Raw genomic sequence first — 13,089 nt, 5'->3', positions numbered from 1 at the left:
TCTTTTCCTTTGCAAGCAGCGTGTCTTACTAAAAGCCTTTAAAGCCATGGGGAAATGGAAGGTGTAGGGGCTGACACTCAGGCCAGCAGAGTGACATCATGCAGGACTTTTTGCCCTCCAGTGGTCAGTAAGTTTTGAGAAGTGTGGCCTGGACTGGTCAACTCAAACATGGTTGGGATGACATCATTATCAGATCTCCTATCCAACTCACCCTGGGCCTCTTCTCTCTGACAGTATGACATCCCACTATGCGTATACATGACTCCAAGGACCCCTAATCAAAGGAGAAGATGGGCCTGATTAGCTTGTGGGGAGAGAGATCGAGAGAGTGTGTTTGCGTGCGTGCATTTGCCTGAGTGTGGTCGTACACGTGTGTACACGTTTAGGCGGTCTCCCCCTCGTCCCCTGTGCTAGAAGGCCACATGGTCTGCATCATGTAATGACCTCACCCAAGAGGGGCCTGATGACATCATCAACACGCTGCCAAACCTAACACATCATTACTACAACTCATTAATATAAGACAAGGCACACAGGAATAGGGATATCTACACTGTTCTGGGTGAGATAATGACTAAGTAAGGTACAGAATGAAGCATATATGGCTCCGTCCTCACCAACATTCAATAGTCCGAAATGTACTTTCAGCCTGTTGTTATTTTACAAATTTGACGCTTAATAGAAACATAAGAATAATTGTTTAATCAGAGGAAGACAAGAAACATACCGAACAAGTTATGAAGGATTATAAGAATTTATTATGTATACAATTGTGGATACAAAATATCATGCATATTTACAGCATGTTTTATTTACAAAAAGCTTTGCAAAACAAAAACAAAAATCGTATTAAGAAATAGCTTTGAGAAGAAGGGTATTTCGACTAGCATTTGAGAAGGGACTTCTTTGGTTGTGTTATGAAACTACAAAAAAAAAATGTTTTATTGTCACATACACCAGAAAGGTGCAGTTTTAAAGGGTCAACCATAGTAGTATGGCACCACTGGAGTGGAGCAAATGTTAGCGATAAGTGCCTTGCTCAAGGGCACATCGACATACTCATGTTTTCAAACCAGCAACCTTTCGGTTATTATCCCAATGCTCTAACTGCTGGGCTACCTGCCACCCTACAGCCAACTGACCAATGGTAGGGAGAGGGAATCTACAGTACATTGACTATCAAATTGTGGAAAAGTTTTAAAGATTTTAGACTTGAACATATACAGGTCCTTCAGAAAGTATGCACACCATTTACTTTTCCCACATTTCGTCGTGTTACACCCTGAATTTGAAATTGCTTAAATATATATATTTTTTGTCATTGGCCTCCACACAATACCCCATAATGTCAAAGTTAATTATGTTTTTAGAATCATTTAGAAATTGATTAAAAATGAAAAGCTGAAATGTCTTGAGTCAATAAGTAGTCAACCCTTTTGTTATCACAAGCCTAAATAAGTTAAGGAGTTCAAATGTGATTACACATTATAAGTTGCATGGACTCACGCTGTGTGCAATAATGTTTCAAATTATATTTTAATGACTACCCCATGTCTGTACCCCACACATACAACTATCTGTAAGTGAATTTCAAACAGATTCAACCACAAAAACCAGGGAAGTTTGCCAATGGCTCACAAAGAAGGGCACCCATTGAGAGAAAAAAAAGAGATATTGAATATCCCGTTGAACATGGTGGGGCTATTAGTTACACTCTGATATATAAACCGCTCAGGGATTTCACCATTGAGGCCAATGGTGGATGTAAAACAGTTAAGAGTATAATGGCTGTGATAGGAGAAAAGGGATGATGGATCAACAACATTGTAGTTACTCCACAATACTAACAGACAGAGTGAAAATAAGGAAGCCTGAACACAATAAAAATATTCCAAAATATGCATCATGTTTGCAACAAGGCACTAAAGTAATACTTGATCCTGAATACAAAGTGTTATGTTGGGGCAATAGCCGATAGAACACATTACTGAGTACCACTCTCCATATGTTCAACCATATTGGTGGCTGCATCATGTTACGGGTATGCTTGTAATCGTTACGGACTGGGGAGTTTTTCAGGATAGCTAAGAGGCAAAATCCTTGAAGAAAACCTGGTTCAGTCTGTTTTTCACCAGACGCTGGGAGGTGAATTCACCCTTCAGCAGGACAATAACCTAAAACACAAGGCCAAATCTACACTGGAGTTGCTTACCAAGAAGACAGTGAATGTTCCTGAGTGGCCGACTTACCGTTTTGACTTAAATCTACTTGAAAAAGTATGGCAAGACCTGAAAATTGTCTAGCAATGATCAACAACCAATTTGACAGAGCTTGAAGAATGTTGAAAAGAATAATGGGCAAATTTTGCACCATCCAGGCGTGGAAAGCTCTTATAGACTTACCCATAAAGGCTCACAGCTGTAATTGCTGCCAAAGGTAATATTTCTGTATTTAATTTTCAATAAATTTGATAACATTTCTAAAACACAATGGGGGTATTGTGTGTAGAATAAAAATCTATTTAATCAATTTTGAATTCAGGCTGTAACAACAAAATGTGGAATAAGTCAAGGGGAATGAAAACTTTCTGAAGGCACTGTACAGAAAAACATAGAGCCCTTTCAACCATCACAACATATTAAATAGTAGAACACAACTCTCTCTTTTTCTCTCACACAAGTACATACATATTAATACACATTCAGCACACACAAACTCACAAAATGAGGTAGATAAACGTTGATAAAAAGGTTCAAACAACTAAAGCAATACAATTTGTTATTATGTACTGTATGAAAGTGGGGCCCCTCTTACAGGTTGGCTGTAACCAGCAAACCTCCCCTGTGCTACTTTCCACAATACTCTATCACTGTAAGATTTACTAACAGTGATTTGCAATCTTAACTTACAAATAGAATGTCTAATCGAATCCAAATTCATAAAGTGTAATTTCAGATGGAACTTCCTACTGGGAGGTTATTCCTCTTCATAGGTATTTGGACAATAATGGGAATATGAAGGTCCTCAACCTCCTGTACCCCGTTAGACAGGGAGGAGATGAAAGGAAGAGACAGGTTCATGGGTAAATGTCGAGCAGTCGGTAAGAAAAACCAGTGAACTGCAGGAATGTTATCAATGCAAAATGATGAATGTTGAAGACTGCCATTCCACTAGAGAAAGCAACATTTCAGAGAGAACTCATACACTATAGCTAAAAAAAAACAAAAAACAGGAAAAACTCTTCTGGCACAATCACAGAACAAGACATCGACCAAGACCAGAGTTCAGAGAGTATGAACACAGCTAAACCTGTACTACGACAGATGAATATGTGAAAGGAACAGACTATACAGAAAATCTGATCTTTTGATTTATGGAAATAAAATGTTATACTACTTTTCCATTGTGTTTATATAGCACTTTAGTCTTGCTTACTTATATATTATCAATAATGTCACATTCGTGTTCATATGTAAGATGTGGGTTTCAAATATATTACTTTTGTAATGCTATACAATATCTAATCGTCTCTATGTTTACAAAGAACAAATTCATTAAAAACGGTATCCTTTTAAGGTAGTCAATGGAACCAAATTCAACACGGAGTGAGAACTAATGGGTTTGCAAATGTTCTAAAAATCAAAACATCACATGAAGAAAATTGCTAAAATATATATATATGTATATATATCTTTTAGAAACAGAAATATATAAAGTAATATACAGTGCCTTTGGAGAGTATTCAGATGCCTTGACTTTTTCTACATTTTGTTACGCTACAGCCTCATTCTAAAATGGATAAAAAAAAAAAAATTCTGATCAATCTACACAAAATACCCCATAATGACAATGGAAAAACAGGTTTTTAGAAATATCACATTTACATAAGTATTCAGACCGTTTACTCAGTATTTAGTTGAAGCCCCTTTGGCAGCGATTACAGCATTGAGTCTTGGGTATGACGTTACAAGATTGGCACACCTGTATTTGGGAGTTTCTCCCACTCTTCTCTGCAGATCCTCTCAAGCTGTCAGGTTGGATGGGGAGCATCGCTGCACAGCTATTTTCAGGTCTATGCAAAGATGTTTGATTGGGTTCAAGTCCGGGCCACTCAAGGACATTCAGAGACTTGTCCCGGAGCCAGTCCTGTGTTGTCTTGGCTGTGTGCTTAGGGTCGTTGTCCTGTTGGAAGGGGAACGTTCGCCTGTCTGAGGTCCTGAGCGCTCTGGAGCAGACTTTAAACAAGGATCACTCTGTACTTTGCTCCATTCATCTTTCCGTCGATCCTGACTAGTTTCATAGTCCCTGCCTCTGAAAAACATCCCCACAGCATGATGCTGCCACCACCATGCATCACCGTAGGGATGGTGCCAGGTTTCCTCCAGACATGATGCTTGACATTCAGTCCAAAGAGTTCAATCTTGGTTTCATCAGTCCAAAGAATCTTCTTTCTTTTGGCCTTTTGGAAAATTCCAAGCAGGCTGTCATGTGCCTTTCACTGAGGAGTGGCTTCCGTCTGGCCACTCTACCATAAAGGCCTGATTGGTGGAGTGTTGCAGAGATGGTTGTCCTTCTGGAAGGATCCCCCATCTTCACAGAGGAACTCTAGAGCTCTGTCAGAGTGAGCATCGGGTTCTTGGTCACCTCCCTGACCAAGGCCCTTCTCCCCCGATTGCTCAGTTTGGCCTGTCGGACAGATCTAAGAAGAGTCCTGGTGGTTCTAAACTTATTCCATTTAAGAATGATGGACCTTCAATGCTGCAGAAATGTTTTGGTACCCTTCCCCAGATCTGTGCCTCAACACAATCCTGTCTCGGAGCTCTAAGTACAATTCCTTCGACCTCATGTCTTGTTTTTTGCTCTGTCATGCACGGCCAACTGTGGGACCTTATATAGACAGGTGTGTGCCTTTCCAGATCATGTCCAATCAATTGAATTTACCACAGGTGGACTCCAATCAAGATGTAGAACCATCTGAAGGATGATCAATGGAAACAGGATGCCCCTGAGCTTAATTTTCGAGTCTCATAGCAAAAGGGCCTGAATACATATTTTTTTATACATTTTCAAAAAATTCTAAAAACATATTTCCGCTTTGTCATAATGGGGTATTGTGTGTAGATTGAGAAGGGAAAAATATATTTAATACATTTTAGAATAAGGTTGTAAAGTAACATATTGTGAAAAAAAGGAAGGGGTCTGAATACTTTTCAAATGCACCGTATGTACATTTATGAAAAATAGAAAGAGCACGACACAAAAAAATTCACAGTACTGAAAGAGTCAACAATAGATTGTCTCTAGGTAAATACTTTCAAATATATATAATTTTATCCACAAATATATTTATACTCTGTTTTCTTCTGTGGAGACAGCTACACATGTTTACATACAACACAGGCTCAAAGCTTTGCGATAAAACACTTAACACATAAAAGTAGGATCTAACGCAAATTATGTTTACTTAACATATTGGATTTTCTTTTACATGCCCAACCACAAAGTAAAATTAGTACAAACCATCGCTTTTCTCCTAAAAAAAGACATGTCTATTCAAACCCCCCCAATTACTAAAAGTAAAGGAACACCAGAGAACATTCATGGATTCTATGACGGTGGGACTCTTTTGGCTTTGCATTAGCATGGCACATGACATAAAAAAAAAACATGTTGTATTGTCACATACACCGAATATGTGCAGTGAAATGTGTTGTTTTACAGGGTCAGCCATAGTAGTACAATTATGTGCACAATTATGTACACAATCATGTACATCTAAGTGCCCATACTGGGGCGGCAGGGAACCTAGTGGTTAGAGCGTTGGACTAGTGACCGAAAAGTTGCAAAATCGAACCCCCGAGCTGACAAGGTAAAAATCTGTCGTTCTGCACCTGAACAAGGCAGTTAACCCACTGTTCCTAGGCCGTCATTGAAAATAAGAATTTGTTCTTAACTGACTTGCCTATTTAAATAAAGGTAAAATAAAATAAATATGTCTATAAACACAGAGAGAAACAATACATGTTGAACATGACACCAGGGCGTAAATAATCAGGATGTGGAATGTTGGTCGGAACAAGTACACCATTAAGATTACAAGATGGCGCCAGTATATTGCAACGTTGATCTATTCCATGCCCTGGTGAGTAAGATTGACAATGTATTTACCACATACAGAAAATATACTTGAAAGCTGAGAATCTGAGTATGATTTACTGAACAAAACCAGACAATGACTATTTTGGCTTATATTTTCATTCCACAATCTCAACCATATCAGGTTCTCAATTATTTGCTGTGAAAAATGTAAATGTTGGTATGAAATTGTGTACAACATTATTATGTACAATCAGAATGAAAACAGCTGAAGGCCTAGTGGTGTCGGACCCAGATCGAACGGCACGTTGTTTTTGTGCTTTAAATGTAATGCCCAATTACTGTGCTCCAAATGTAATGCCCAATTACAATACTGTATATATATTTATGATCCAATACTGCAGCATGTAACATTTTAGTTACCTCACAGTGGATAAAAACATTATAGTATATGGGAATACTGGCCAAACATAGCCACTTTACCATGTCTTATTTAACAACATAAGGCTTCGAATGCACACAATCTTGCACATTATATTTTGACTTTCTCCTTATAACATTTTAGATTATTTACAATAGTTGCAAAAATATATATATAGCTTTACAATGGCTGTTTTTATATAGTATATGAGAAACCCATACTGCCGAAAGCCAAGCTGTGTAACACCAATCAAACTTGAGACGAAGGACTGCAAAGCAATCATCACTCAATATGACCAAATGCACACCGCTTATACTTTGTCATCGATGTTGTCACAACAGTATGTTTACACGGATGCGTTGCCAAAGTCCTGACCGATTGTCATGACTAGCTGGCTTGCAAACAGGGTTCATCAAGATATCTTTCACATTACTTTTGTCTTTCACATTTCTTGGTATCTATCTATGTATATATCTTGCTTGGTTATTAAGTCCTTTCAGATTCCAAGTGATTAATAGCACATGGCAGGATGCTTTATCTGGCTTTGAGGGGAAAAGAGACTGCTGAGAGGCTCCTTCTCACACTATTGCTCTCTGATTCAAATCATTGATTTGACTATCCCTTATAGCATGTGGATAGGAGGTAGCAACTCCTATTTATATAGCATATTGATAGGGGTTAACACTCTGGTTGACAGCCATGTTGTTCCTCTCACTAGCCTTGCTGACACCCACAGATGGTGTGTGCAGACAGGCAGCTTTACGGTCTCCAGTGCTATTGGTGTACACTAGCTTGTTTACAGCTTCAACTAGACATTTAAGGTCAAAACAAAATTCTCTGTTGTGGTTGCAGAAAAAGCAGCATTTGGATAAGAAAAAAAGTCTGGTATTTCACTAACAGTTGTTTCTTGTCCGTAGCTAGAGTTCTATCGCTCTAGAAATGTGAGGCCTTGTTGCCTTTCTGTGGTATTAGTACTATTTCCCCTTCAGACAAGTCCTTCCAGTACAGAAGCTCTGTCACAAAACCTTAACGTCTTGTATTGAAATAAAATGGTACACATCGAATTTAACCAGCAACATCAGGCTTTCTTACAAAATCCTTTTGTTTTTTTTGTCTTCTTTTTTAATAAATTCTTCTTCTTTGTTTTCACAAAGCATCCCAAAATAATTCCTTTCATCGAGCGGGGAAACAAATGTTAGCAAACCCAGTTCCCTGTGACCCATGTGGCCCTTCCTGTGGCCCTGCAGAGGGGTGGGGGGCTCTCCTTCTCCGCTGGCCCCGGACTGGCCCCAAGGCTACGCTGTGCTGCTGCTGGAACAGGGCGTGCTTTGTGTGCTGCCAATACTGTGGGCCGCACTGCTGTTCTCTGAGGCTGGGGGCTGGGGCTTCTGGGCCTGCTGTCGGCCAGCTGTATCACCTGGATATGGAGGGGGAAGGGTTGGGAAGAGAGAGAGGAAGAGGGGTGGGGGAGAAAGGGGAGGAAGAGCAAAAAATAGAGAGAGAAGTAAAAAAAACAGTGAGAGAAGATTGCGTGAGGGAGGGAAGGGGGAGAGAGGGAAAGAGAGAGATAAGGGTTGATGCAATACATCACAATTATACACATTTCAGCTATGTTCTTCTGTGCCACTGCCATTTATTCAAGATGTCTTGTTATCTAGAGGCCACAGGCTCAATCTGGTAAGACTGATGTTTAAACAAATCTCCTTAGTTCTCCTAGTGATACTGGTTGTCCCATGTGGTGACCATCACTTCACTGGGAGTTGTTGTTAAGTGAAAGCAACAGTCGCCTAACACACAACAACTCAACTCCTTTAAGTCAGCCAATCAAAGCGGAGTGTCTCAAATGGAAAGAACTGAATTGAGGTATCTCAATCCAGCTCTCCCCTCTGTTATCTGCAAGTAATTAGCAGAGCTTTAGCAGATGTAGCAGAATAAACATGAGACAGAGGCCTTCTGCCTGGATCTCAAACCAATGACTTGTTTATTGTACTGTGTTTAAATGAGCATTCCCGCTTGTAGATTCCTGGGCTACAGAGCTGGAGACAGAAAGTTAGGAGGCAAATAAAAATGCTTCCATTTGTTTGGAAAGCTTGTCTGACTGGAAACTGAAGGCATCTGAAAAAAGCCCTGTGTTTGTTTTACATATCTGGCACACTGTGCTTCAGATATTAAAATGCACTCCGTCCGTTGTTTGTTTGCAAGCTGAGCTGTCTTCCTTCCTGCATAGCTTAGTGAGGACCATAGATGATTTGTCCTGGTGAGAAATGGTACACTATAAAGCAGTAGCCACCAACCTTTGAGTCAAGATCACTTTGAGTCAAAAAGCAAGCCGAGATCTACCACTCAGATCTGTCTTAAACATGACTTATAAAATATAAGCCTATGAAACATTAACCAATTAACCAATTAACAATTCTGTAGCAATGAGGTTTGTGCACTAAGCTATAGGTCCAATACATTATCACTGCATATTAGCTACGCTTGAATTGCCCAGCCTGTTGTTCTTCTCAGACCAATTTGAAATAAAATATATGATTACACTGGTAATAGATCATGTGTTGTGTTACTTGTGAGGCACTGCTGAGTGAGCATAATCATTTGCTTAAAATGTGTTTACTGGACTGATGGCCTGCATCTGATGGTCAGTCAGAGAGAAGGGGGGAGCAGCTGTGAGGCTGCCTCTCACCCAACTCACCGTCCCTCCGCTCTCTCTCCACTGAGAAAGGGGGACAGTCTTCCAGCTGATGCCAAAACTGAAGCCGTACTGCATTACTCCTATGACCAGAGAAAGTTAAATATTCTTCGATATTTAAAAAGTCACAAGCCGCTAATAATAACAAGCTCATTGGAAGACTTTGCTACACTCATTCATTGCAGCTGCAGTGCTGGTTGTAGCGTGAGTGGAAGTAGGCAAAATGGACATTTTATGGCTTATAAAAAAGTGTTGAACAAAGTGCTGACATTGCTGAATAACAACTTAAACATGGAACTTAATTGTAAAAACAGCAGCTCTTTGCTGTACTCGTTGAGTCTCTCTCTAGTCATGGTTTTAAAAGGTATCATCTTTGCTGTGCGTTCGAAGCTTCTTTTTTCAGTCTATAGCTTGAGGAAACTGTGCAGACACAGTGATCTGAGCAATCTGATTGGCCAGTGGTAGTCCTATAAGAGCAGGCGGAGTTCTACTTTCAGATACATGATGGGAACACTGCCTTTCCGGCGCTAGGGCTGCTGAATCAAGAGCACCTACTGCCAACAGTGTGAAACAAATACAAATAAATGGAACTCAAGGCTTTATCGTTTTTTTTTTACAGAAGTGTTTGGTGATCGACTAGGAATGCCTTGACCGATAGCAATTAACCGGTTGGTGACCACTGCTATAAAGTGAATAGTGTGTCATTTGGGACGCAGTCTACAGCTACCATATTGATCTTTGTTGGTTTCTGAAGTGGTTCTGTGTTTGGGTATTACTGTAATTTATGTTTTGCGTGTGTGTATGTGTGTGTGTGTCAGTGGCAATCGGTGTCATTTAAGATGAGGAAAGATTATTATTTTTTGATGAACATGGCTTTATTTCTATTACAGCAAATTGGTTGACTGTCAATCATTTCCATTCCCCCAGCTCAATGTAACATTGATAGGTTTAGGCTACTACATGATACTGGAATTTTCCTTGTACCCAACAGGAGGTTGCTACAATCTAGCCAAATGAATGAAAACGTACAACGTAGGTGCACAGGTCGAGATTATTTTTAGTAATCAAGGTGACAGAGAGTGACACTTTCAATACCATCTTGCTCACTCTTGCCAGCATCTAGCAGACCTAGTGTGTAATCATTAGTCCAACAGTTGCAAAGAAGAGCTTATTGGACAAATTGAAGTACGTTTATCTCTGTTTCATTCCGTTTGCTTCCATTTAAGAAGCGTTTTTCAACAGAATCGGAGCAATGAATAAACTCCTAATCACACCCAAACACAGTTCATTTTCATAGCAGCTACATACAAACAGCTCGTTGTATATATAATTCCTTCTCATATCTATCTACGTGCTCTCCTCTCACCTTTTCCTTTCGTTTGTGGACCAGTGCACAACACATCAGCTGTCTGTGACCAGGGGAAAAAACCTTTCCATGCCAAACCTTCATATCATGACTGCTAACCGCTATACAGTCCACATCATTGTTACATACTGTTATTTACTATAACTAACACATTAGTAAACCCGCTACAATCATGCAGTGCAGTGTACAGTCAGCAGCAAGCAGTCTAGCAGTTACATTGGCGGGCCCCGGTGGCAATAAATTGATAAAACCACCTTGACTTGGAAAAGTTCCAGTGTTGAATAGCCATATCCAGCTAGCTAACATAGCATCCCTCTCTGTTTGATCCGGGTGTTTGAGTAGGCTAAACTAGCTAGCTGCATTTGATGCTAGATAAGTGAAAAATATATATACAATGAAATATAAACTCAGCAAAAAAAGAAATGTCCCTTTTTCAGGACCCTGTCTTTCAAAGATAATTCTTAAAAATCTAAATAACTTCACAGATCTTCAGTGTATAGGGTTTAAACACGGGTTCCCTTGTTCAATGAACCATAAACAATTAATGAACATGCACCTGTGGAACAGTCGTTAAGACACTAACAGCTTACAGACGGAAGGCAAATAAGGTCACAGTTATGAAAACTTAGGACACTAAAGAGGCCTTTCTACTGACTCTGAAAAACACCAAAAGAAAGATGCCCACGGTCCCTGCTCATCTGTGTGAACGTGCCTTAGGCATGCTGCAAGGAGGCATGAGGACTGCAGATGTGGCCAGGGCAATAGATTGCAATGTCTGTACTGTGAGAGGCCTAAGACAGCGCTACAGGGAGACAGGACGGACAGCTGATTGTCCTCACATTGGCAGACCACGTGTAACAACACCTGCACAGGATCGGTACATCCGAACATCACACCTGTGGGACAGGTACAGGATGGCAACAACAGCCGAGTTACACCAGGAAGGCACAATCCCTCCATCAGTGCTCAGATTGTCAGCAATAGGCTGAGAGAGGCTGGACTGAGTGCTTGTAGGCCTGTTGTAAGGCAGGTCCTCACCAGACATCACAGGCAACAACGTTGCATATGGGCACAAACCCACCGTCGCTGGACCAGACAGGACCGGCAAAAAGTGCTCTTCACTGACGAGTCGCGGTTTTGTCTCACCAAGGGTGACGGTTGGATTCGCGTTAATCATTCAAAGGAATGAGCTTATGATCGATTTGTAGGTGGAGGGTCCGTCATGATCTGGGGCGGTGTGTCACAACATCATCGGACTGAGCTTGTTGTCAATGCAGGCAATCTCAACGCTGTACGTTACAGGGAAGACATCCTCCTCCCTCATGTGGTACCCTTCCTGCAGGCTCATCCTGACATGACCCTCCAGCATGACAATAACACCTGCCATGTTGCTCGTTCTGTGCGTGATTTCCTGTGCAAGACAGGAATGTCAGTGGTCTGCCATGGCCAGCGATGAGCCGGGATCTCAATCCCATTGAGCACGTCTGGGACCTGTTGGATTTGAGGGTGAGGGCTATGGCCATTCCCCCCCAGAAATGTCTGGGAACTTGCAGTTGCCTTGGTGGAAGAGTGGGGTAACATCTTCATTGCTCCAGACCACTGCAGAGGGGGAGTTGGAGCACTCATTATGAGTTTAAAATATGTATACAGTGCCTTGCGAAAGTATTCGGCCCCCTTGAACTTTGCGACCTTTTGCCACATTTCAGGCTTCAAACATAAAGATATAAAACTGTATTTTTTTGTGAAGAATCAACAACAAGTGGGACACAATCATGAAGTGGAACGACATTTATTGGATACTTCAAACTTTTTTAACAAATCAAAAACTGAACAATTGGGCGTGCAAAATTATTCAGCCCCCTTAAGTTAATACTTTGTAGCTGTAACGGTTTTCATGCGGTGAAGGAGAGTCGGACCAAAATGCAGCGTGTTGATTGCGATCCATGTTTAATGAAAAAACGTAAAACACGAATCAATACAAATACTACAAAACAAAAAGAACGTAACGAAAACCGAAACAGCCTATACCAGTGTAAACTAACATAGAGACAGGAACAAGGACACTAAGGACAATCACCCACGAAACACACAAAGAATATGGCTGCCTAAATATGGTTCCCAATCAGAGACAACGATAATCACCTGACTCTGATTAAGAACCGCCTCAGGCAGCCATAGACTAACGCTAGACATCCCACAAAACCCCAAGACAAAAACACACCACAATAACCCATGTCACACCCTGGCCTGACCAAATAAATGAAGAATAAACATAATATATTTTGACCAGGGCGTGACAGAATCCCCCCCCCCTAAGGTGCGGACTCCCGGACGCACATTAAAACAATAGGGAGGGTCCGGGTGGGCGTCTGTCCATGGTGGCAGCTCCGGCGCGGGACGTGGAACCCACTCTATAAATGTCTTAGTCCCCCCTCCTCGCGTCCTAGGAATGTCCACATTCGCCGCCGACCATGGCCTAGTAGTCCTCACCCAGAACCCCACTGGACTGAGGGT

General features: G+C 41.0%; 1 protein-coding gene across 1 annotated transcript in view; it reads right to left on the bottom strand.

Moving 5' to 3' along the window:
• Positions 1 to 735: 735 nt before the first annotated feature.
• LOC135556267 (transforming growth factor beta receptor type 3-like) overlaps positions 736 to 13,089 on the bottom strand; it is a 148,213-nt gene continuing 135,859 nt past the window's right edge. Inside the window, exon 17 of the mRNA XM_064989329.1 lies at positions 736 to 7,934. Within this exon, the coding sequence (XP_064845401.1) occupies positions 7,813 to 7,934 (122 nt within the window). The 3' untranslated portion in view covers positions 736 to 7,812. The remainder of the gene's footprint in view (positions 7,935 to 13,089) is intronic.

The sequence above is a fragment of the Oncorhynchus masou genome, chromosome 15, assembly GCF_036934945.1.
Source record: "Oncorhynchus masou masou isolate Uvic2021 chromosome 15, UVic_Omas_1.1, whole genome shotgun sequence".
NCBI lineage: Eukaryota > Metazoa > Chordata > Actinopteri > Salmoniformes > Salmonidae > Oncorhynchus > Oncorhynchus masou.
The sequence above is the reverse complement of the archived record's forward strand: the minus strand, read 5'-3'. Positions and strand labels throughout refer to the sequence as shown.